Here is a 27,884-nt window from a genome sequence, read left to right on the forward strand (position 1 = left end):
CCATTGGCTCTAACACAAAAGTTCGTGTTTTGAAAAAAAAATGATAAAGGACATGTTATTATTATGCCTTTGAACATTCCACTCTTGAAGTGTCTCCATGTTGTGTCAAAAGCTTCGTTATTTTGTCAAAATGATAGTTTATATTAAGGGGGTTAGGCGCAAAATCTTGGTCCAATGCTATATAAATGCATTCCTTCTTTTCGAATCCTCAGAAAACTAATAAGTATTTTTGAAGAATTTAAACGCAGAATGAAAGATTGCATTATTACCGAGGCCAAAAGTTCCTGAAAATTTCTATAATGTCTATTTTAATAAGTTTCACAGGGGTGAAAAAACGAGAGAATTTAGTGTGATTTGTAATTTCAAATATTTCATTCAAAAAAAACTTTTTGTTTATTCCAAGAAGAGGGACATTTGGCCCTCGGAAATAATGTAATCTTTCATTCTACGTCTAAATTTTTCAAAAATATTTATTAGTTTTCTCAGTATTAAAAAATGAATGCATTTAAATAGCATTGGACCACGATTTTGCGCCTACCCCCTTTTATTCAATAGCGCTAATTTAATATAACACATTATATTTTTGTAATATAAATACTTTAATAAAATATAAATGTTTGAGAGAATTTTAAACATTACTATCTCTTCAAATAATTGTTGATAATATCCATGTTTAGCCATTCCCCAAAATAAAATCCGTAGCTATCTATTAAAGTTGTTTTGCTGAATACGTAGTCTTTATATTCATCGGTGACCTCCAAGAAATATATTCCATCTGGAATATCCGGACTTGCCGCTAATCCCATGGGATAAACTTCCAAATATTTCATTGACCCATTAAAATACTTCATCCAAGACTGAAAAGAAAATGCTTTAAACAGATCTGGTTTTCTAACAGAGGCAATGAACAGATCACAAACTCTTAGATGGCTGCAGCTCCCTAAAAAAGAACAAAGAATATAAATCTAAAAATTAAATTAATTATGCATAAATCCCTTAGGTATATACTCAGTCATATTAGATGTGTTACACCCAGGCCCAGAAGGAATACTTTCTTGAACTTAATTTGTTGACAACATGGTAGATTTACATCAAGAATGAAACCATAACGTTGACAAGAGTTTTTATTAACATGTAATAAAAAAGAATGTGTGTGTACTTTGTACACACGTAGGAAGTTATACTTCTATTATATAATTTCAACGAAATAAGTATACTTAACTGTTTATATTTGCATTTTATTTAAATATTAAACTAACTTTCTTATCTACCACTTTCAAAAATTTTTACCTCTTTACTCTACCTCTTATCTGTTTTCTCCCAGCAAACAGACTTGAGCCCAGTTACGTGATGATTACGTTAAATTTACAGCAAATTTCAACGAATACGTAATTCGGGGATTTATGACGGGAAAAAAACGTATTTCAGTGCCAAATCATTCACCTATATATTATTACTTCCTTTATACATGTTTGACATTAGAATAATATAAAATCATAATGACGAATATACTACATGTTTTTTATAATAGGTGTGAATGGTTACATCGCAAAGGTACGTTTATTTCACGTAATAATCACGAAACAGAAATAACTTCCTTTGGTTAAATTTTGACAAATATTTTGGAAACAAATTTTTACAACGGTGTTGGTTAAATACGTATCGATTGAATTTTACTCACTTTATTTTAGGGACGTCGAAAAATTAGATGTATTTCACGTAAAAGTAATGTAAATAATACCAATATTTAAACAAAAAGTTTATGATTTCGCTTTTAAAATCACTTAGCATAACTATTTCAATCCAACCTTGATTTGAAGCTATTTTTTTCTTTAAAAATATCACAGGAGCTAAAAGATGTTGAGTCTAATTTTCAAATCGCGCGCGGTGATGACGTACTACCAAGCCTTTCTCCTCCTTTAAATACCATCACGTGACCACAGTGACTAACATAGTTGGTTCGAAAACTAAATTAATCTATTTATCGAATAATAGATACGTTTCGATAGGATTATTTTTTTTTTTTATATTATTCTGGTATTGAAATGGATTTTTAGTAAGACCAATTAGTTAATAGTAGAAGAAGTTTAAAACAAAAATAAAATATGTAATACTAATTTAAAGCAAGTAGAATAGTTTAACTGTAATTTAAAAATAATCGATTTTTATAACCGATGATCATAACCTCTAATATCAGCTTCTTACATTTTCTCTTCTCACAACAAAAAGTGAAACGTGCAGACAGTGCAGAGCTTTCTTTCCCTCGAATCATTTTAGGCGAGTTTATTTATAATAATGTCTTTCGTATTAACGTTTCCTCAGTGCTCGAGGGTTGAAGTGTCGATGGTGCAATTAGAAAAAAACAAGAAAGTGTCCTGTTCGAAATAAAAAGTTACCTGTGTTGTGTTGGCATATTTTTTAATGTGTCTTTAGGTCGGTACCACTTTCGGTGCATTATCTTGTATAATAATAATTATACAAGACAAAGGTTTTAGAGTCTCTAAATAAATACATTGTTAATACTTTATATGTTTGTTTTATTTATATTATATGAGGATAATAAACGATAATAAATATCCCACAATACAATATACACCTCACTAGAGACGAGACTACTAAAAAGCTATATGAAAATAGACTTCAACAGCAGCTGGAGAATCGTGAAGTGGTGGACGACGTGGAAGAAGAATATAATAATTTGTTAACAGCGTTACATCAAGCCGCCAATGAAGCCTTTGGACAAAAAAGTAAAACGAAATACAATCCGCTCTGGATGTGTCCTGAAATAGAAGATAAAATAAAAGAAAAGAACAAGCTTTATAATACTTGGCTATCAAATAGTACACAAGAAAATCGAATAAAATACAAAACCATCCAAAGGCAAGTTCGAAATGAAATAAAGAAATGCAAGAATGAAATGTGGTCTAGGAAGTGTGCTGAAGTAGAAAGCAAATTAGGTGGCACCCAATCGACAGAAGCCTGGAGACTATTACGAACGATGAAAACTAATAAAACAGATAGACGCCCATCCACAATCCGAACTCAAGACTGGAAAGAATACTATCAGGCCTTATTTAGTGAAGATCGACAAGAATTTATAAAGCAGGCGACACAGGTTGTACGTAGAGAAGAAGATAGCCTTATAATAACTGAGGCAGAACTAGTTAAAGCACTTAATTCGATGAAAAACGGCAGGGCTCCAGGCCCAGGAGGAATCATGATAGAGATGATTAAATATGGAGGGAAAATGCTTATAGAACGCTTAACTAAGTTAATGAATAGATGTGTTGCAACTAATTATTTTCCTCGAGAATGGAAAATATCCTACATTTCGAGCATCTACAAAAAGGGGAAACATAGTAATCCGTCTAATTACAGAGGCCTTAGTGTTAACAGTACTATTAGTAGACTATTTAGCAGAATAATAAAGAACAGATTAGACGTAGAGACAAGAGGGAGAATAAGTGAAGATCAAAGTGGTTTTACTGCGGGACGCTCATGTGTGGACAACCTTTTCGTCATCCAACAACTTATAGAGAAAAGGACGAGCGTAAATGAAGAAACTCACATTGCCTTCATAGACTTGGAAAAGGCATATGACTCCGTCCCTAGAAACAAGTTGTGGCATGCCCTTGTTGAAATGAAAGTTAGTCCGGCTATTATACATATTATCAAATCATTGTACAGCGATAATGTGGGATATGTCAAGATTGGCACACAACTATCTGAAGGAATAAAAATAGAAAAAGGACTGAAGCAAGGGTGTAGCTTATCACCGTTGCTATTTAACATATACTTGGAAGTCGCTTTAAAAGAATGGAAAAGAAGTTGTGGACTAATGGGAATCATGATCAGAGATGACTGCCTGTTTAACATCCACTTTGCTGACGATCAAGCAGTACTGGCACAAGATTCGTATGACATGGAATTCATGTTAACCCGCCTGTATTCAACCTACAAAAAATGGGGATTAAATATAAATATAGAAAAAACAGAATATCTAGTCGTGAATTCTGACGCTCACTTTGAAATCCTAATTACAGAGAACACATCAATTAAACAGGTTGAAGAATTCAAATATCTGGGAGCTGTAATAAACAGAGAAGGCCTAGGCAACAAAGAAATTCAAAGGCGAGTTGAACAAAGTAGGAAGGTAGTAGGTTGCTTGAATTCCGTGTGGTGGGATAAAAATATATCCAGAACTACAAAATTAAGAATAGGGAAGACATTTGTGGAATCGGTACTCATGTATGGAAGCGAAGTCTGGACATTAACAGCAGAGTCCAGAAGAAGGATCAATGCTGTGGAAATGGACTACATACGTAGAAGCGCTGGAATCTCCCGATTGGACAGAATACGTAACGAAGAAATAAGAAGAAGGATGCAGGCACACGATACAGCGGTAGACAGGCTCGAGAGAAGAAGCCTAAAATGGTTCGGTCACTTACTTAGAATGGACGACCAACGATGGCCAAAGAAACTCCTGAAATGGAAACCCCCAGGTAGGAAGAAAAGGGGAAGACCAAGACTATCCTGGAATGACACGATAAGGAAGGCCATGGAACACCGAGATTTGGAAGAGGAAGATGCCCAGGATAGAAATAGATGGCGGTTAGGTGTGGGGATGCGGCGTCAGCCGATATGACACCCCGGATATATATATATGAGGATAATAATTACGTGATTCATAATAAGTTAATTAAGGTAGAATTATTTACGTGAACCGAGGACGTATCTTTCACGTGAAAACTAATAGGTATATACGTTCCCTAAAAGATACGTTAATCAACACGTATTTGCAACGTGAATTTCCCGAAACATTTTATTGCTATTTAAGGTAAATAACACGTCTATTGAAGACGAGTTATTCACGTAATTTAAAGACATATTTTCAATGTGACATTCTAACCAATTTTTCACGTGAAATTCACGTAAGCAATTTACGTATATTGGTGACAAATGTACCCAAAATTCACGTTATTAACACCTCGGTCTGTTTGCTGGGCTCCCAAGAGTTCGAAGCCGTTTTTTAATTTTGAACAATTTATTGATTTAATAGATTTATGTAAAATATTGTTATGTGAATGTATGAGGGCTATGTTTAAATGGCATAACAAAATTTGATCAGCTATTTTTAAAATATTTACAAGTAATAAAATACTTAAGTACTAGATTTTCTGATTCATTAGTTTTGAATAAATGAGTTCGTCCCGGTTGATTGATGTTATCCACAGTTCACTACGTCTTCGAGCTAATAGGTTTTTATCAGTAATCTGCTTTTGACACCTCGTTCCAAGCAACTTGAACTTCATGGATTAACTGTACCGGAGTCTGTGGAGGATGGTGAAAATTGGACTGTCTCATTCTCAGCATATCCTATACATGTTCGATAGAATTTAAATCCGGTGAAAGGTGAAAAAAGTGGCCACGGCAAAACATTAACACCAACTTCGTCGTAGTTCGAAAGTCCATAGTTCGACGAGCAATACAGAGACGCGCGTTGCATTGCTGAAAAAGGACAGATAGTGGTAGATAAGGCAGTAAAGTGGTTTGCAATATATCATCAACATAACGAGCAGCTGTCGTACTACCTCGAATAAACACAAGTACATATAGTGATCGGCTACCATACATAATAGCCCCTGCCCTAAACCTTACTCCAACTCTCGTGTGTGCATGCCTCTCGACAGCAGACGCTATTACTTGTAGCTCTCCACGGCGGACTGGCTAAATCCAAAAGCTTTTTAGTTCCTCCTTATTCTCCATTAATATTTTGTTCATTATCTTTTCTAAGTCTTCCAAGTTGTCGGCTATTATGACTGTATCCAGTGCCGATTAACGAGTAGGCAAAGTAGGCAGTTGCCTAGGGACCTCGACCCCAAAGGGGGCATCGCAGGGCCCAAAACGAAAAAATAATAATTAGAATTAAATAAGAACTATAAATCATACTTATGTTGAAAAATTCAAATATCGCGCAACACCATAAAAGTGATGGTGGACGTATAAAACTACATTATTACAGTGCCTACTTTTATTCAGATAGAAAGTCTATGCTGTAAGAATAAATCACTAATAAATGCCCTTTGTTAGAAGAAACTGTATTACAGATGGAAATAAGAAAACAATTCGAGAGTGGAGCAGAAAACGCAAGACAAAGCAGGAGAAAGAAAAGATCCTTAAGCAAGATCTAAAACAGAACCAAAACTTATTTAAACTCAGTTTCACACAGAAATCCATAGCTAGTGAAGCTGCAGCCAATGAAAATACACGTGATGAAATAGAAATTACTGAAGGAAGCATAACCTCCGTAACTAAAGAAGATGAAAAAACATGTAACGGCAGTTCTGTTCCAGTTCAAGAAGTTAAAGAACCAGAAACCAAAACTAAGATAGAAATTGAAGTTAAAGATAAATTGGGTCCTAAATTCGGAAAACGACATAGGATTACGAAATACAATAAATGAAGAAGTACGGAAATTTTGGATTGGGAAAAGTCCTCATAATGTAAAAACTGAACTTTTTCAGCATAAAACAAAATTTTAAAGGCATTACCATTTTTACACAATCTACGGTATTTCGAAAACATATCAGTGGAACAAAAATTAAAAGAGATTGGCTAACGTATTCTCCCTCAAGTGGAATATCATATTTTGGGTTTGTTTAGTACGTGTACAACTTTTTGTCAGCCTCTACCCATCAGTGGGAAGTTACTATCAAATGCTTAAATGAAACTCCACTAAGCGATCACATTCGCCACGATTTAGTCCTTAAAAGATCAAGCAGCACAGATGGACTGCAAGGACACATGCAACAAGACCTTTGTCTAAAGGTTATAACGCTTTCAAATCTGCTCTTCATACTCTTACTGAAGACACTAATCAGAAAGCTGAAACAGTTCATGAGGCTAAGTGTTTGTTGAAAGAAATGTCAAAAAAGAAACATTCTCAATGAATTAGTTTTGGTCAACAATTTTAGAACGCTGTCAGTAAATCATTACAAAGAGTGAACGTCAAACTGCAGTTCATCTTCTAAATTCACTTTTGGAGCTCTTAAAATACCAAAGAAGATAGGTACTTAATTTTGCTTACTGCGAGCAGAATGCCAGAATATTGCGACTCGAGTAAACAAAAAGCGAGCAACAAAATTACATTTTGATGATGCTAATTCCAATAAAATTTTTCTACAGGGTGGACAAAAGTTAAAGGTTGAAACGTATCTACCAATGTTCGATAAGATAATAACTGAGTCGTTTGACAGTGTACGGGTCAGTGAACTTAGTATTTGGTCTTTTGCGTTTTTCCAAAATTGAGTGAATAAAGAAGTGTGCTTCAAAAATACAGGAAAACTATCCTGATAATATTGAATCTGAACCTGAAGATGAACTAGAGCAGTTTAAATATTTTATAGCCCAGCTTCAAGACTTATAGGTAATAGTATATTGTGCAACGAGCATTTAATGATGATCATTATGAAGCGAGTATGAGGGATACTAAACGAGCCGTATGCGGTGAGTTTCGTATAGAGTGCGAGCTTCATAGCTACCTTATAGGTCAAGTATAAAACTATACATCTGTTTATTACTTACAGCATGTCAGTTATTTCTTCAATTTCTTCTGTCTGCTACCACAGTTGGAACTCTTTCCACACACACAAACACAACTTTTCACAACATATACTTTTTTCAAAACGTGGCTAATTAACAATGTCGTCTCAGCAGAAACTGTAGTGCCTCTGTCTTCAAATCACAATAATCGTTCCTCTTCTGGCAAAAGTCATTCTTAATAAATACAAATTAACATTTTTAATTTCTACGGAAAAAAGGGATAATTACCTATCCCGATGACCATTCACTAAACCTACTCTTTTGTATACATCTTTTCATTTTTTCGTGGTATACCGTACAATAGAAAGTTCAACGTCAAATGGTAACAAAATGTTTATTTAACTAACCGGTAGAAAAACCAATATTGTTTCTTATTTTCTAGGAATGTCTTTAACCGAATAAGATTCACTAATTCCGAAAAACACTTTCTACATCTAAGCCTTAATAGTACAATATACAGGGTATTGCGATTTTTGTTGGCCGGTGATTTGATTTTTGTCTTAATATTTTCTGTTTTATTTACGAAAAATAAGGAACCTTATTAATATCTATGTTACTTACATAATTTGCACATCCATTGTTGTTCACCACCATTCGGGTAATAATCAACGTGTCCGGCTGGACTCATCATTCCTACGTATCTTCCATTTGTATGAATGACGTCAACAAAAGTAGCATCTGTAGGATCTAACACTTCATCTAAAGACTCAATATGGGGCCATTCATAAAGAGGAGCAGCTGGATCCAACCCTAAAATTTAAGAATGTAAATAACGAACCCTTGAGCCAAGGTCAACAGAAATAACATTTCATAGTTAATTAAAATATAAATATGAAAAACCGTAATATAAATTGGTGTAAATGATGACACAAAACAAAAAATATTCCAAGTAGAAATAATTGAGAATTGAAAAATTTGTTGTTATTTTCACTTCCTTGTAATGACCATGTTTTTCAAATGCAGGAGTTGTGGCTAATTACTACACTAAATCTCCACCACTAAATATCCGGCTGCTAAAGCTGTATTTCCAGTCTTGCTGTATGGCGCAGAGGCCTGGAAAATAACGGAAAACCTAACAAAAAAGCTTCGAAATGTGGGTGTATCCTCAAAATATCTTGGACGACCCATACCACCAACGTAGAGGCAAAAGAAATCTTTCACAATTAAGAAACGGCAACTTGAATATCTCGGTCATATTATGAGACATGATAAATACTGTATACTGCAACTGATCATATAGGGTAAACTAGCTATCAAACGTGGACCTGGAAGAAGAAGACACTCATGGCTTCAGAACTTAGCCACTGGTTTGGACTAACATCGATCAAGTTATTTAGAAACGCCGCAAACAAAATTAAAATTGCTATGATGGTAGCCAACGTCCGCAACGAAGAAGGCGCATGAAGAAGAAGAATGATAGTATCACAAGGATTATATCCTTAACAACAATTGAAAAATTGATCAAAACAGAACTTCACACATATAAGATACACGAAAAAAAAAACGATTTAGTCCAGAGTAATAAGGATTTTCTCGGGACACTCAAATATCCAGGTAGCTGACTACTTTTTCAGTTATTGTAGACCTATAGGAAGAAAACCTACCTGTTTCCTGCCTAGAGTTCGCGTTCGATTTTTAATTATTAACAATTTAGTGCAAAAATCGCGATTTTTTAGATTTTTTGCACTCTATTCAAAAGCTAAATAGATGACATAAAATTACAAAATTCAGTTTTTTAGAACATTGAAAAACGTTCAAAATGCCGATTTTTGAAAGTTAAAAAGGTAATTTGTTGCTACACAAACTGCAAAATAAGTGAAAATCGTTATTTGTTAATAACTTTTACTAAAACTAAGTTGGGTATTGGCGTACTTAACAAACCTTCAAAATTTTAGACCGATCTATTAATTAGTTTAAGAGTGATTCTATTTGTTTATCCCAGAGACCTTTATTTTGCAATAAGATAAGACAGAAAATAATGAAGATAGGGCAATAATTCTAAGTATACCAAATGAAAGTAGAAAAGTGATAGTATAAAAATGTATTAAAAAAAGATAAAAAAATAATTAATATAGTCAAAAATCCTAATGCCAAATTTTTGAAATTTTGTAGTTTACAAACATTTAGAATAACTTTCAAAATGTCCGTAGAAACAATCTTTTTATATATTCGAAAAGATAGTATTTTATCACGAATTTTCAAATAAAAAAAATTAAAATCAATGTGAAAATCCCAATAGTTGGCTGTATGCCATAGTTTAAAAAACTCATACAGAAGTAAAAACTTCAAATTGTATTCTGGTATAAAATCCTTTATTAAAAAACTATCTAAAAAGTCATCCAAATGGATTGCAAAACGTTTTCGTTCTAATTAAGAACATCTTCAGTGCATTCTGCTGAGTAGTTTGAAACTAGCACACTATTTAAAGTGGTAACCCCATAATATATGGTTTACATATCATATTTTAATAGAATATGGTGACTACAAGTCGATGTTGTTAGATATAATAAAATACATGCTCAAAGGGCAACATGCTTCCCTGCTCGAAAATGCTAGGTACTTGCCAGTTCAATGGGCATAGACCAAAAAAATTTAGCCTGGGTTCATTTGGGACAAAGTTAGCCATATGTTTTTTTTAATTCACAGCTCATTTGTTTATAATAATTAAGGAATCTCATTAATGCCATTTTAAAGAATTGGATTTGTATTTTTTCTTAAAAAATTTGCACAAACATTGTACCTTCATAGCACCCTCTACGATTTTTAAAAATGTAGTTCAAACTATTACTAGGGGCAACCTACAAATCCACCGAGTTAAAATACCGAAAAAGCAATTTTAAACGAATATAATTTTCTGTATCTCCGGATCAACTCAATGGATTTTGATCTTTCTTTTTTTAATTTGTTTGTAATTTCTACGTACATTACAAATATGCAATTTGTTTATAAATTTATTAATTATTAAACAGTCTAATTTGTTTAAACAATTCTTGAAAAAATATTTTTTTTACAAAAATCAAGTTTTTTAATCATAATATCATTCATAATCATAGAAAAAGATAGAGTACACTTTAATAAATAATTGATTTTTGTTAGATAATTATTTATTGAAGATAATTTATTTATTAAAGTATGTATACCTTAACTGTTTCTATGATTAATTACGATAGGATAATTAAAATCATGGATTTTTGGAAAAAAAAATTTCAAAAATTGTTTAAACAAATTAGACTGTTTATTAATTAATAAATTTATAAGCAAATTGCATATTTGTAATTTACAGAAAAATTACATACAAATTAAAAAAAGGACGATCAAAATATGTTCAGTAGATCCCGAGATATAGAAAATGATAGTATGAATTTTAAGTTGCCTTTTTAGTTTTTGAACTCGTGCATTTGTCGGCTCCCAGCTCCCCCTTCACTTATCCCGACTAGTCACCAATTGAACTACATTTTTAAAAATTCGTGTAAAATGCCACCTTCACAATATTTACAAAAGACAATATTTTAAAGTTATTCTAATTGTTTATAAACTACAAAATTTCACAAATTTGGCATTAGGATTTTTTACTATACCTATTAGATAATTTTTTTATCTTTTTTTAGTACACTTTGATAGCATCAGTTTTCTACTTTCATTTGGCATACGCAGAATTGCCCTATCTTCATTATTTTCTCTCTTATGTTATTGCAAAATAAGGGTCTCTGGGAAAAACAAATAAAATAGATCGGTCTCAAATTTTGAGGGTTTGTTATGTACCCCAATACCCAACTTTTTGTGAAGCATTAAAGTTCTAAGGTAATTTTAGTAAAAGTTATTAACAAATAACGATTTTCACTTATTTTGCAGTTTGCGTAGGAACAAATTAACTTTTTAACTTTTAAAAATCGGCATTTTGAAGGAATTTTAATGTTCTACCTGGATCTTTGAGTGTCCCGAACATGGTCTATTTCTAGCTTATTACCCTGGAAGAATAGTCAAATCAGTAGACTTCAAACGGATTCCTTCCTAGTTCCTACCAAAAAATGTCTATACTTACCTGTAATTCTTCCAATTTTCTCATTTCGTTCACTTTGGGTAAAGAACCCAACACCAGCTGAAATCTGTGCTCCCATACTGTGGCCTATGAAATGTATACTTGACATTGGATAGTATATGGCATCTGCCAAAAAGTGCACAAACTTTTTAACTTGTTTGGTAATTACATAATTATGTACTCGAACTTCAACATAGAGAGAATGTGAGAGAGGGCCCCAGTCGACAACTATAACATTCCAAGGACCACTTGTAACTAAAACTGTATGATATACATAGATTATTTAGAATAGGTACATCGTATAGAAATTTTGTTAATATCAGCAAATAACAATTTATAATACGAATGAAAGTTTTACTTTTAATATTAACAATACAGGGTGTTTCATTGGGAAACGGAAATACTTTTTGTTCTAGGTATACTACATTTTTTACCCTACCGACTTTTATAACCGAGTTACAGGGTGTTTTATCGATTTTACCCATTTTTTTCCTAAGCCATAACTTTGGAACTACCCTGTATATTTTTTTGATATTTGGTACACATGTGTCTCATCTAAAACCCAAACGACCGACATACTAATCACAAGAAAAATCCAAGTCCGGATTAACAAAAAATTATAAAGTAATTGTGATCTTAAAACAACACCCTGTATATTGAAATTCTGAAAATCAGTGTGCATATTTGAAAAGAGCACAAAAACTAAGTCTAATCGTTCGCTTCAATTTTTCGGCCAGATAATTTTATGACTTTAATTTTGAAATTATATTGAATATTTTAAGAACTCTGACATTAAAAAGCAGGTATTATTAACTTTTAATTATAAATTATTAAAGCTATTGAATAAATACTCATTTTAAAATTAATCAATACTTATTTACCACATTGGAACGACCCAATTATTAATCACAAGAAAAATCCAGGTCCAGAATAACAAAAAAACATAAAGTAATTGTGATCTTGAAACAACACCCTGTATATTGAAATTTTCAAAATTTGTTTGCACATTTGAAAAGAAGTTTATTGGTTTGCTTTAATTTTTTGTGAAGGAAATTTATTGACTTTAATTTTGAAATTTAATATATTGATACCTACCTACTTTTAAATTATCTGGCCGAAAAATTGAAGCGAACGATTAGTATTAGTTTTTTGTGCTCTTTTTAAATATGCACACTGATTTTCAGAATCTCAATATACAGGGTGTTGTTTTAAGATCACAATTACTTTATAATTTTTTGTTAATCCGGACTTGGATTTTTCTTGTGATTAGTATGTCGTTCGTTTGGGTTTTAGATGAGACACATGTGTACCAAATATCAAAAAAATATACAGGGTAGTTCTAAAGTTATGGCTTAGGAAAGATATTGGCAAAATCGATAAAACACCCTGTAACTCGGTTATAAAAGTCGGTAGAGTAAAAAATGTAGTATACCTAGAACAAAAAGTATTTCCGTTTCTTAATGAAAGTATTGTTAATATTAAAAGTAAAACTTTCATTCGTATTACAAATTGTTATTTGCTGATATAAATTAAAAAGCAGATTTTTAAAGCACTTTTAACAATAAATTATTAATGTTATTAAATAAATACCCATTCTAAAAATAATCAATACTTATATACGACATTCTAACGACCCACTTACAAATTACAACAAAAATCCAGGACCGGATTAAGAAAACAATATAAAGTAATTGTAACCTTGAAACAACACCCTGTATATTGAAATTTTCAAAATCCGTTTGCACATAGGTATGAAAAGAGCACAAAAAACTAAGTTTAATCATTCGCTTCAATTTTGTGGCCAGACAATTTAATGAATTTAATTTTGAAATTATGTCGACATTGTTAATAACTCTGGGAGTTCATAATAAAAATTTCGATATAATTTCAAAAGTACTGTCAATAAATTGTCTGCACAAAAAATTAAAGCGGGATATTAAACCTAGTTTTTCGTGCTCTCTTCAGGTGTGCAAAGGAATTTAAAAAATTTCAATATAGTTCACACAAGTTTTTTCAAGGTCACAATTAGTTTGTATTTTGTTGTTAATACGGATATGGATTTTTCTTGTGATTAGTAAGTGAGTCCTTCTAACGCAATAAATAATAACTGGTTATTTTTAAAATTAGTATTTATTCATTAACTTGAATGATTCTTTTATTAAAAGTGCTTTAAAATCCTGCTTATTAATTTCAAGGTTCTTAAAAATTTGAATATATTTAATTTCAAAATTAAAGTTAATAAATTTTTGCAGAAAAAATCAAAGCGAATTGATAAACTCGGATTTTTGTGGTCTTTTCAAATGTGCAAACAAATTTTGAAAATGTCAGTATACAGGGTGTTGTTTCAAGGTCACAATTACTTTATGTTTTTTTTTGTTAATTAGCAGCTGGATTTTTTTTGTGATTAATAATTGGGTCGTTCCAATGTAGTAAATAAGTATTGATTCATTTTAAAATGAGCATTTATTCAATAACTTTAATAATTTATAATTAAAAGATAATAATACCAGCTTTTTAATGTCTAGTTCTTAAAAAATTCAATATAATTTCAAAATTAAAGTCAAAAAATTGTCTGGCCAAAAAGGGTGTTGTTTTAAGGTGACAATTACTTTATAATTTTTTGTTAATCCGGTCCTGGATTTTTCTTGTGTTTAGTATGTTGGTCGTTTGGGTTTTGAATGAGCTATATGTGTACCAGATATTAAAAAAATATACATGGTGGTTCTAAAGTTATGGCTTTGGAAAGAAATGAGCAAAATCGATTAAACACCCTGTAACTCGGACGTAAAAGTCGGTAGGGCAAAAAATTTAGTATACCTAGAACGGCCTCGGTGACCCCTATTCACCATTAAAGTATTTCCGTTTCCCAATGAAACACCCTGTATCAAAACTAAAACATTATTAGAACACTAATCTTCTGGTTACGCTATTCGTGATTTCTAAAATTTGTAAACCAACGAATTTCCAGAGCTAAGAAGACAGAGGGAGATCTATCAGGTTGCATCTCACTTCCCATCTATCCAGCACGGTAAAATTCCAACAAAGATTAATTCCCAATACTCAGATCAGGAGCAGAACTAATAAAAATAATAATCATTTTTTTGTGAAGCGGAACAAGAGCCCTCTTATTTTAGTTAATTCAGAGAGCGCTAAAAGCACTCGACCTAGTTTTAAACCTTCTTGAAGTCTCCTCAGATAGTGCATATTCGATTCTCTCTGAACCATTAAAATTTGGGCCGTCGGTATCGGTTCACGAATGAAACAAAACAACATGATGGCATAGATGCCGTGGCGGCATCTGCTAAAGACGAATGAAAATTTTACTTTTAATATTAACGATTTCAAAAATAAAACTTTATTAGAGCTAATTTTCCGGTTACACCATTCGTGGACTAAAAACCGTAGAGTGTCTCGTAAAAATGATGAATTGCTGCATCCGTACATTACAAATCCCCAAAATTTGGAGGAAAGCTAGAGTGGTAGCCTTCTTTAAGCCAGGGAAGGATCCGGCGGATACAAAGAGTTTTAGACCTGTCTCTCTTTTGTGCAACCTTTTCAAGGCATTTGAAAGAATGATACTGAACCGGATCGCTGAATATGTGGTGACTAAAATTATTCCAGAACAAGCAGGATTCAGGCCCGAAAAGTGCTGCTGCAGTCAAATTCTTAATCTCACCCAACATATGGAAGATGGTTTTGAACGGAAAGAAATAACAGGAGTAGCGTTTATAGACCTAACTGCCGCCTATGACACAGTTAATCATCAACGGCTACTCGCAAAACTCTACGAAACTACAAAGGATTTCCGACTAACAAGGTTAGTGAAATGTCTCCTCCAGAATAGACGCTTCTACGTAACGCTCCAGTCCAAGAACAGTCGGTGGAGGGACCAAAAAATGGGCTACCACAGGGAAGTGTCCTCGCGCCGATTCTATACAACATATAAACCAACGACTAACCCATACACCAACAAACAAGGCAATTTATTCACGCTGATGATACAGCTGTCTGTGGCAGCTCAGGGAAGAACCTTCAATGAAGTCGAAGTGAAACTGACAGATGCCCTGGGAGACTTAGCTCTATACTACGATAAAAACCATCTGAAACCCAATCCCACAAAAACCCAGGTATGTGCTTTTCCACCTTAGAAACAAGCATGCCCGAAGACCGCTGGAGGTGGAATGGCGTGGTCAGATGCTGGAACCCAACGAGACGCCAAAATACCTTGGCGTCCGTCTGGATAGAACTCTGTCTTACCGATACCACTGTCAAGATGTCAAGAAGAAAGTAAGTGCCAGAAATAATATCATCCGTAAGCTAACTAATACAAAATGGGGAGCACAACCACACACTCTCCGCACTTCTGCCTTAGCATTATGTTTTTCGGCCACGGAGTTTGGAGCACCAGTATGGGCAAACTCTGCTCACGCAAAGAACGTCGACGTGGCTCTAAATGAAACGGTTTGTATAATATCGGATTGCCTGAAACCGACACCCATCGAAGAGGTACACCCCATAGCTGGGATTGCTCCACCACCTATCAGGAGGAAGGTCACGTCAGAGGTACAGAGAAATAAGCAGGAGACGGACCAAAGAAATCCCTTATATGTCCACCAAACTCAGCCAAGCAGACTTAGATCTCGAAAAAGCTTCCTGAAAACATCAAGATCCATCCCCGAAGCGCCAGAGACGCGCCTAATACACCTATGGCAAGCTTCAGCTACCGCGACACATTTTCCTCCCTCAGAGGAAATGGCTGCTGGACACAATTTACCGTATCCGACTTGGAAAGCGCTAAACAGACTAAAAACCTGAAACGTAACCTGAAAAAATGGGGATACCAGGAAGACGATACCTGCGACTGTGTCGCGGTTAAGACCAGCCGGTATCTACTATGATGCACAGAGATGAGAGAGACCTGCACAGAAGAAGACTTAACTATAGCAAATGACAGGGCCATCTATGTGGCCAACCATTGGAAATACAGAATTTAAAGTTGTTGGTGTTCCGGACAGGGAAAGTAAGTACCATTCGTGCCTTCTAAAATTTGCAAGCCAACGAATTGACGGAGCTAAGAAGGTTCGAGGGAGATCTATCAGGTTGCATCTCACTTCCCGCCTGTCCAGCACGGTAAAATTCCAACAAAGATTAGTTCCCAAAACTCCGAATAGGAGTAGAACTAATAAAAATAATAAATAATAATTTTGTTGTGAAGCGAAACAAGAGCCGTCTTATTTTAGTTTGTTCAGAGAGCGCCTCGGCTTTCTTAGTTACGGCAATTCGTTGGCTAGCAAATTTTAGAAGTCAAGAATGGTGTAACCAGAAGATTAGTTCTAATAAAGTTGCGTTTTTAATATTACTTACTTACTTACTTCCTTACTTACTTACTTACTTACTTACTTACTTACTTACTTACTTACTTACTTACTTACTTACTTACTTACTTACTTACTTACTTACTTACTTACTCTGTGGCGTTACAACCCTTCGTGGGTTTTAGCCGACTCGACATTTTATTTATTTATTTATTATTTATACATATGACCTGGCCTCTAGTGACTAATCCAGGTCGTTTTTTCCTGATGGGATTACAGATATTTTTTTTTATATTTTTACATTTTTTACTCAACTATTAAATCTATTTTTACAATTAACAATTTGCCATAATCTATTAATTACGTTTAAATTTAAATAAACAATTTAAAATATTTTTGGTACTATCAACTCCCTTCTAAGTTATAAAGACAGTCCCTCTATTTTCAGAAGAGAGTTGGTAGTTTTTTTTAATTTCATGAATTATGTATTGAATTATTATTTTTATTTATTTATTTTATATTGAATTATTATTATTATAATTGTAAATATCTATTTTTTAATTTATATTTTATTTTATTTATTTTAACTTCATCTTACTCAACTTCATCAGGGTTGGATTATTGGTTGTCTTCTTCTATTATTATAGATTTCTTGTTGTTTTTTAGATATTATTTGTGTGAGATTGTTTAATATTTCAAAATATTCTTCATTTTGTAATATATCTCTTATTTCAATTCTTTCTAATCTTCTTCTCATTTCTCTATGTTCTTCATTTTCTATAGTATTTTCACAATGTAACACTATATGTTCTGGTGTACCTAGTTCTCCACATTCACAATATGCATCATCTTTTAAGTTAAATCTTTCCAAATATGTTGGGTACGGTCCATGTCCTGTTAAAAAGTGTATTAAACCTTGTTTTGGATTAAAATAATTTGGAATGTTTTCTAATATTGGTATAAAATTGTATAAACGTCTAGATTTTGTTGAATTTTCCCATTCATTTTGTCTTTTTCTATTTATTATTTCTTTTAATTCTCTTTTATTTCTTATATCTAATCCTATTATTTGTATTATTTTTTCATATTTTTCTTTTTTTAGCCAATAATTACATGCTCTTTTTTGTGTTTCTAAATGCATTGGCATTACTCCAGTTAAAACTGTGAGTGCCTGTGTTGCAGTTGTTCCAAATGCTCCCGTCATTCTTACAAGAAATCTTACAAGAAAAGTTGCGAAATTAAGTTTCCTATAACACAGAATTGGTTAAAAATTTAAAAAATAGTCACCCTTGTTGCAAAATAGCAATAATTGCGAAAAAAACCATACAAGAACAAGTATTCGCATTTTACGTTTTTCAACCATTTGTTCTACACATAGGACCTTCATGTTTTACTCAGAAAAATTTTATGATATAATAAAACAACCCTGCAAATTTCATTAAGATCCGTTCAATAGATTTTGCAAAATAAATTTTAAAATCCAGCTTTCGCAAAAAAAAATTCATTTTTTTTATGTTACAGGACTGAAAATAAAGCAGATAGCAAGTTGAATTTTTTTTTGCTTATAGAAGTATATTGTAGCTTTCATTTGCAATTTGCAAAATTATAATCGATTAACTACCACGGCGTCAGGAAATTTTTTAAATAAACATTAATTTTTGGTGCTACGCGCAGGACAGCGGCGTTCGATTCACACAAGTTGATTTCCACCAAAATTTCTTCCAATCTTTATCTAATATATTATTTTCTTACTCTATATTTTGTTGTATTTTAATATTTTAATTCCACAAAAATCAAACGTATTTTATTATTGTTTGTGAAATATGGTTTAAACAATTGCGTATGTTTAAAAATAATAAATTTTTAGTCTCTAATATGAACAAAGAAAGTTTTTGCTAAAAAAAGTGTTATTTCAAAGGATAGAGTATGTGTTTTATTTTGCAATAAACAAATTTATTTATTTATATCGAAATGTAATAAAAATTAAAATGTATTAATCATTATCAAAGGTCATTGGAATGCCCAATCAGAGCAAACTATTCGCTGTCCTGCGCGTAGCACCAATAATTAATGTTTATTTAAAAAAATTCCTGACGCCGTGGTAGTTAATTGATTTTAATTTTGCACATTGCAAATGAAAGGTACAGTACACTTCTATATGCAAAAAAAAATTCAACTTACTATCTGCTTTATTTTCAGTCCTGTAACATTTTTAAAAAATGAATTTTTTTTGCGAAAGCTGGATTGCAAAATTTATTTTGCAAAATCTATTGAACCGATCTTAATGAAATTTACAGTATTGTTTAACTGTATTAGAAAGTTTTTTTGGGTGAAATATGAAGGTCCTAAGTGTAGCGTAAATGGTTGACAAACGTAAAATGCAAATACTTGTTTTTGTATGGTTTTTTCGCAGTTATTGCTATTTTGCAACAAGGGTGACTATTTTTTAAATTTTTAACCAATTCTATATTGTAGGAAATTTAATTACGCAACTTTTATGTCTATACAACTTTTCTCGAAAATGAATACTTTTAAAGTTATAATCAAACAACCAAGAAAAAAATCGAAATTTTCCTTCATTTTTTGACATTTTGATTATTTAAACAATGTTCCGGACCTTTTTGAGAGGGAGGATAACTCAAATATTATTATTTGAGTTATTTTCAAGCAATTTCTGCAAAAAAATTTGAGTCACCTCTCAACGTCCAAATGTACTAATATTTCTACAGATGCGCCCTGGTCTATATTCCTTCTGTGCTAGACTAGCAATGCTATGCATGATCTTTGTTGCCTTTTCACATACACAATTCATGTGTTTTGTAAATAATATTTTTGTTCGTCTATTATAATACCTAAATATCTTGTTTCCATTTTTCTTTTTATTATTTTCCCTCTAATTTTTATAATTGTATCTCTTTCTAAATTTCCTTTTATTAAACTATATGTTGTTTTTGAATCTGATATTGTTAATTTTACTTTATTCATCCAATCATTTACTCTTATTAATACTTCATTTGATTTATTTTCTAATTCTTTTCTTGAGTTTGCATCTATGATCAACAACAAATCATCTGCATATGCTATGCTTCCAAGCACTTCAGGATCTATAGTCAATTGTTCCAACAGTTCCTCTAGCATTACATCCCAGAACATAGGTCCACAAACTGATCCTTGTGGACATCCTTTTGTGATATGTTTTGTCTTTTTTCCTGTTGGACAGCTTAGGCTTGCATATCGGTCTTGACAGTAGTTTCTGAGACTTCCGTACAGATTCTTTGGACATCTCATTCTTCGAAGTCTTTCAAAGAATGACGGCCACCAAAGATTGTCAAAAGCCCCAGACACGTCTATAAAGATCATTAAAACATACTTTTTTAACCCGACTCGACAACATGCCTCCACTGTTTTCTGTCTTGAGCAACCTCCATTCAACTCTCCACTTCCATAGTGCTTAGGTCTCCTGCTATATTATCTCGCCACCGAAGTCGAGGGCGTCCGCGTGGTCTCGTTCCAGTTGAGACTTCCTCCCACACCAGTCTTACTATTCTTTGGTCAGAATGTCTTCTGAGGTGTCCTGCCCATGGGAGTCTTCTGGACTTTATTTCTTTTATGATGTTGGCGTCTGGGTAAAGTTCTTCGAGCTCTTTGTTAGTTCTTATCCTATATTGTCCTGATGCTTCATCCAGCACAGGACCAAAGATCTTCCTTAGGATTTTTCTTTCCCAAACACATAGTTTCTCTTCGTTTGCCTTTGTTATCGTCCACGTTTCGCTTCCATACATCACAACGGGTTGTATGATTGTTTTATAGACTTGTATCTTCGTACGTCTTGTTAGGTGTTTCGATTTTATAAGGTTTTGGAGGGCAAAAAGACATCTGTTGGCGGCCTGTATCCTGTTGTTTATTTCTTGTGATCCGTTATTGTCTTCAGTTATTGTTGTTTCAAGATACTTGAATTATCTAACGCGCTCAAAGTTAAAGTCATCGATGGTGATGTTCTGACCAATTCTGTCTCTGCTTTGGTTATTGCGGCTCATATACATAATATATTTCGTCTTGCTTTCGTTGATTTGGACCCCCATCTGCTCTGCTTCCTTATAGAAACTCACGAAAGTTTCCTTCATCCTTAATCGTGTGTTTCCTATTAGATCGATATCGTCTGCAAATGCCAGTAGTAAGTTTCGTCCTTCTCGATGAAATACTTTATTCGGTTTTTCGATTCTTGCACTTCAGATTAGGTGCTCCAGAGCTAAATTGAAGAGTTACGATAAAAGTGCATCTCCGTCCCTCCATTGTATTTTTGATATTGTTAATATTAAAAGTAAAACTTTCTTATTTTCTTACTTTCTTATTTTGTTATTTTGTTGGGCATTCTCTGATGAGACCCTAAGAAGGGTTGAAACTAGTTAGGGTGCTTTTGGCACTCTCTGAACTAACTAAAATAAGACTGCTCTTGTTTCGCTTCACAATGAAATGATTATGTAATAAATTTATAATACGTTTAAAATGACATCCTTAATTCGTTTAACGAAATAAGAATAGTTAATGTGTAAATGGATTAAACTATGATAAACTATGCAACAAAAAACTGGATGAAAGGTTACAGATCCTTTCTTATTAGTCCTTAACTTTAAACCCAGAAACAGCAGAATATTATGTTACGAATTCCTTGGACCGACCGTAGGACAAATAGTTCAATTTTAAGAGAGCTAAAAGTTAGCCAACGACTCTCCAGTAAAGTTCATCTCCAACAATTAAAATACTTTGCACATGTTATGAGAGCCAACACAGAAAACATGGACAGACTCATTATACAAGGAAAAATGGAAGCCGAAGATCGCGAGGAAGATCCCCAACAAGATGTATCGAACAAATTACAGGAATATGTAAAATAGTCCAGGGCGCATCTGTTTTGAGATGGACGTTGAGAGGTGACTCATATTTTTTTACAGAAATTGCTTGGAATTCACTCATATAATAATAATTGAGTTATCCTCCCACTCAAAAAGGTATGGTACATTGTTTAAATAATCAAAATGTAAAAAAATTAAAGAAAAATTCGATTTTTTTCTTCGTTTTTTTTATTATAACTTTAAAAGTATTTACTTCCGAGAAAAGTTTCAATGACATAAAAGTTGCATAATTAAATTTCCTGTAATATAGGATGGGTTAAAAATTTAAAAAAGTGTCATCCTTGTTGCGAAATAGCAATAATTGCGAAAAAACCATAAAAAAACAAGTATTCGCATTTTACGTTTTTCAACCATTTATGCTACACTTAAGACCTATCACGGCGTCAGGAATTTTTTTAAATTAAACATTAATTTTTGGTGCTACGCGCAGGACAGCGGAGTTCAATTCACACAAGTTGATTTCCACAAAATTTCTTCCAATATTTATCTAATATATCATTTAGATATACAAAAAGAACAATAAATAAAATAAGAGTTACACAACGCGCTATGGAAAGATCAATGTTAGGTATTACCATCAGAGATAAAGTACCAAACCTAGAAATAAGAAGAAGAACAGGAGTCACGGAGGCAGTTGAAAGAATAGCCATGGCTAAATGGGCTTGGGCAGGACATGTTGCCAGACTGACGGATGACAGATGGACCAAAAAGATTCTGGAATGGCGACCAAGGCAGGAGGCATATCGAAGCAGAGGACGACCACCGACTAGATGGACGGATGATATCAAGCGCATCACCACAAATTGGATGCAAGAAGCTCAAGATAGAAATAGGTGGAAATTTTTACGGGAGGCCTACGTTCAGCAGTGGACAAATATAGGCTAGTTGATGATGATGATGATATCATTTTCTTAATCTATATTTTGTTGTATTTTAATATTTTAATTCCACAAAAATCAAACTAATTTGTTTATTGTTTGTGAAATATTGTTTAAACAATTGCATATGTTTAAAAATAATAAACTTTTATTCTCTAAGTTAAAATATATAAACAAAGAAATTATTTGCTAAAAAAAGTGTTATTTCAAAGGACAGAGTATGTGTTTTTATTTTGCAATACACATATTTATTTATCTATATCGAAATTTACTAAAAATTAAAATTTATCAATCATTATCAAAGGTCATTGAAATACCCAATCAGAGCAAACGTATCGGCTGTCCTGCGCGTAGCATCAAAAATTAATGTTCATTTAAAAAAATTCCTGACGCCATGGTAGTAAACCGATTTTAATTTTGCAAATTGCAAATGAAAGGTACAGTATTCTTCTATATGTAAAAAGAAATTCAACTTGTTACCTGCTTTATTTTCAGTGCTGCAACATTTTGAAAAATTGAATTTTTTTTGCGAAAGCTGGATGGCAAAATTTATTTTTCAAAATCTATTGAACTGATGTTAATGAAATTTACAGTATTATTTTATTATATTATAAAGTTTTTCTGGGTAAAATAGGAAGGTTCTAAGTGTAGCATAAATGGTTGAAAAATGTAAAATTCGAATACAGTAGAACCCCGATTATCCGTGCTCCTCGGGACCGAAGGGTGGCACGGATAATTGAAAAGCACGGATAATCCGAACATGTATTTCTTATGTATAATACATATGTAGGTATACACATACATATGTACCTACCATAAAAAATAACAGAAAAAAATAAATCTTTCATTATGAGTCTCTTTTTCGTCATAGAGAGTTTCCGTCAAGTGATTTACGATGACGATATTTTATAAAACCTCAAAAACGCAACTTGAGTATGGGCCATTCCACGAACATACGCCTGTTTTGGATTAATTCGACAACGAATATTTTACTGTGCAAAATAAGAAGAACGAAAGTAAATTGCAAATTACATTGTTGTTTATTGTAATAATTAGTAGCGCCATTTACTTTCGTACTTCTTATGTTGCACAATAAAATATTCGTTGTCGAAGTAATCCAAAACAGGCGTATGTTCGTGGAATGGCCCATAATAGAAAATCATAGCACGGATAATCCGCAGCACGGATAATCCGCACCCGGATAATCGGGGTTCTACTGTACTTATTTTTTTTGGTTTTTTCACAATTATTGCTATTTTGCAACGAGGGTGACAATTTTTAAAATTTTTAACAAATCTTATATTATAGAAAATTTAATTACACAACTTTTATGTTACTGCAACTTTTCTCGGAAATGAAAACTTTTAAAGTTATAACCAAAAGACGAAGAAAACAAACGAATGTTTCCTTCATTTTTTGACATTTTGATTATTTAAACAATGTTTCGGGACTTTTTGAGTGGGAGGATAACTCAAATATTATTATATGAGTTATTTTCAAGCAATTTCTGCAAAAAAATATGAGTCACCTCTCAACATCCAAATGTACCAATATTTTTACAGATGCGCCCTGGTCTAAAGACCTATGCATGAGTTAAACGAAATGGCTAGAGACAGAGATTTTTGGAGACGGACAATACACGACATCACGTTGACCACTACACTTCCTCGGGGGGTCCGGATTGAAGAGACACGTCTTAAAGGAAAATTCATTACTTCTAGCTTACTTAGTGTACACGCACCTACGGAAGAAAAAGGAGACAACGCAGAAGATGGATTATACGACATCTTAGATGAATAATTATTATGACCGATGTCCCGAAGATAATTGCTGGAGACTTTAATGCAAAAATTGGCAAAGAGCGATTTTTCCAGCCAACTATACGATGTGAGAGCTTACACGAAAAGTCAAATGATAACGGGTTGAGACTAATAAACTGTGAAAGCACCAAAAATATGATAGTAGAACGAACAAGATTTACATATAAGATGATACGCAAAGGAACATGAACATTCACTGACAACGAAACCTGATAGGTCACATCCTGATAGATGCAAAACATTCTTCCGACCTTAAGGACGTCAGAAGCTACCGAGGTCCAAACATAGATAGTGACCACTTTCTTGCAATGGCAAAAGTTAGAGGAAGAATATCAAACTTAAAGAAGTAATTAAACTTAAATTAATGAAAATATGAAAAAAGACAGACGTAATGACAGAGAAGTAATGGAAGACAACTGGATGAAGAAATTCAGGGCCTGGGAGCGAGGAATTGTGGACAAAATGTAAAAACATAATAACTGAGAAGGTAACAGAAATATTGGAGACAACCCAACCAGTTAAAAAACTAATGGTTTAATAAGGAGTTTCAAGAAGCAACAGATAATAAAAATAGAGCATACCTAAGGACAAATCAAGCAAGATACACTAGAATAGCAAAGTAGGAATACCTGAGCCTAAGAAGAGAAGAAAAAAAGAAACATAACTTTTAATAAAACTGATGACAGTAAGATTGCATTTTTTGCGTAATTTTCACAGAAGTAGAAGTTTTTGGTTTTAAATAAAAAATTTAGTAAGGAAACCTTAAATAATCTAAATTTAATTTGGATTATTCACTTACCATCTTTCAGTTCCTGTACCCAAGGCGTGTCTTTGTCATGTGTCCATCCGTGAATAATGATTTTAGTTGACAATTTAGGATCAAACTTCGAATTTTGTAAAAGATAAGTATCTCCAATGAACAATTGATAAGGAGTGCTTAGGTTACTCCTAAAAATATTTGCCTTAATAATGCCTGTGTTCATTGCTTATTTAGTCCCTTTACTCACGGTTTTTGCTCCAAATTTTAAAGAACCTATTGGATTGACATGAAATTTGGCACATTTTAAGAAAAAAAAAGTAATATTGTGTCGATGTATTATGCTTTTGTCCTGGGGCTGTTTCCCCTTCCCCCTTCACGGCGGTGAAAAACATACGTTCAAAATAGATCTGGAAATGGATAAACTGACCTATTCTATGCAACTTCTGTTCTATGGTATTTTTTTTACAAAGCACATAAATACTTTTCGAGTTATTTGCGAGTGAATATGATTATTTTTCAATAAAAAACACGTTTTAGACGGTTTTTCGCAAATAACTCATAAAGTAAGTATTTTATCAAGAAAAAAACATTTTTAGAGAAAATATATCTTACAAAGAAGTGAAAAATGCTATATGTATCAGGTCTATAAAACCAGCAGAAGCGGAGCTGTAGCTAATGAAGAATAGGCTCATATTTGTCAAATTTCAAATCGAATATTTCAACGTCAAATAACCAATAAATGAAGCAATTTTCGGGGAAAACTCATTACAATTTTTTTAAACGGTTTAAAAAACCTTTATTTTTGTCTTTTTTAAAAGTTTCTAGTTTTGGTAAAAAAAATCGGGAAAATCATCCCTTAGTTCGAATCTCAAATGAAATTAATCGTTACTGCTTCACAAGTTGCTTTACTCGTGTATGTATTATTTATATGATCTGTAAGTTTTATCGGTTCAAAGTTATTATTTTTGAAAAAATTTGGTTTTAGGGTTTTTAATTTTCAATTTTGAAAAAACGCTTTTTTTTTCAAAATAACTTATTAATAACTTATTAAAAATAAATTATTAGTGAAACCAAAAATCTAAAAGAGTAAAAAAATCTAAGTTTTGCTTTTCTGAATACTTCAGATTTTTTGTTTTTCTGTAAGACAAAAATGGGTTAAGGTATTAGCTGTTCAAAATTTGCATATTATACTCGTGTTGATTGACTCGTTCAAGCCCTTTCAAAAATAAGCACTTTGAACCGATCAAACTTACAGATAATACATACATGAATAAAGCAACTTGTGAAGGCGTAACGATTAATTTCATTGGAATGCTAATTGGGATAATTTTTACGATTTTTTTACCAAAAAAAGGGATCAACTTTATTTTGAAAATAACTTGCTTACTAAAAACAAAAATAAAGCTTTTATAAACACTTTAAAAAAGATGTAACGGGTTTTCCCCAAAAGGTTTGTCATTTTTTGGTTATTTCACGTTGATATATTCGATTTGGAATTTGACGAATATGAACCTATTTTTCTTTAGCTACAAAGAGACCTCATACATACACCATTTTTGTACTTTTTTATAACCTATATTTTTGTTAAGAATGTTTTATTCAATAATATTTTTTACTTTTTGAGATATTTTCGAAAAACCGGTTAAAAGCGTTTTTTTGTTGAAAAATGAACATTTTCGCTCGCAACTAACTCGAAAAGTAATAACTTAATGAAAAAACGCTACGGAACAAACGGTGTTTAGAATAAGCCAGTTTATCTATTTCCAGACTTATTTTGAACTTATATTTTTTTATCCCCGAGAAGGGGTGAAACTCAGCCCCACGGCAAAAGCATACATCGGCACAATATCACTTTTTTTTCTTTGACATGTTAACTATTTGTATGCCAAATTTCATGTCAATCGAAGCGGTTCTGCAAAATTTTAAAAGTAGATTTTGCAATATTTTACCGTGAGTGAATGGACTAATTATGTAGTCGAAAATATATTAATATAAAAGTATATTATTAAAAATAAGGTAGCTTACCTGTGGAATAAATGAAAAGTAATATCATTTTCCGGAGGGCTGTACTTATATTGTCTATTTAAAAGTAAAGATAAAGGGAATAGACCTTGTGTTTTTTGAAAAAAATATAATACTAAAAAGAATCTTAGTTGCATGCTTCACATTTCACATTCACATTTTAACACTTAAAAACGCAAGGTCAGCAAAAGTATTACATGCATACAATATCTATTATTTCATAGAATTATAATATTTTGTTAAGTGTGCAATGTTTACACCAAACTAAACATACAGGGTACATCATAAAAAAGTTAATAATATAATTTTATTTACATATTTTCATTCTTCAAGGTGCACTATTATATAACATATTTTAAAGACAAATAACTTTACCGAAAAAGTATCTTCTCCTTATATTAGGCCTCTTGACCTGTTCTTAACCGATTTTGAGCTTGTATTCGTAGCTGTGATGTTGACTGCCAGCTATCTTACCACCTTTTAAAGGGCCGTTAAAACAAGCTGATTCCACTCTCGCCTTCTCTGTCTTTCCCAC

General features: G+C 32.6%; 2 protein-coding genes across 4 annotated transcripts in view; one reads left to right on the plus strand and one right to left on the minus strand.

Annotated features, from left to right (window-relative positions):
- Positions 1-27,535, minus strand: LOC126890746 (pancreatic triacylglycerol lipase-like). The gene is made up of 5 exons (XM_050659917.1): positions 27,353-27,535; positions 25,367-25,515; positions 11,645-11,902; positions 8,164-8,352; positions 1-940 (listed from the first exon to the last, which is right to left on the minus strand). The coding sequence occupies exons 1-5, from the start codon at positions 27,484-27,486 to the stop codon at positions 639-641; spliced, it is 1,032 nt and encodes a 343-aa protein (XP_050515874.1). The 5' UTR covers positions 27,487-27,535; the 3' UTR covers positions 1-638.
- The window catches only part of LOC126890744 (transmembrane channel-like protein), a 164,957-nt gene that overhangs the window by 42,657 nt on the left and 94,416 nt on the right, over positions 1-27,884 (plus strand). The window lies entirely within an intron of this gene.

This window comes from Diabrotica virgifera, chromosome 8, assembly GCF_917563875.1.
Source record: "Diabrotica virgifera virgifera chromosome 8, PGI_DIABVI_V3a".
NCBI lineage: Eukaryota > Metazoa > Arthropoda > Insecta > Coleoptera > Chrysomelidae > Diabrotica > Diabrotica virgifera.

Excerpts from the sequence above, each read along its gene's own strand:
- LOC126890746 (XM_050659917.1), bottom strand. The coding sequence starts at position 27,486 with ATGCAACTAAGATTCTTTTTAGTATTATATTTTTTTCAAAAAACACAA. Across the intron at positions 8,353-11,644 it reads GAAAATTGGAAGAATTACAG|GGTTGGATCCAGCTGCTCCT; the intron begins GTAAGTATAGAC and ends CTTAAATTTTAG. Across the intron at positions 941-8,163 it reads ACAATGGATGTGCAAATTAT|GGAGCTGCAGCCATCTAAGA; the intron begins GTAAGTAACATA and ends GTTCTTTTTTAG.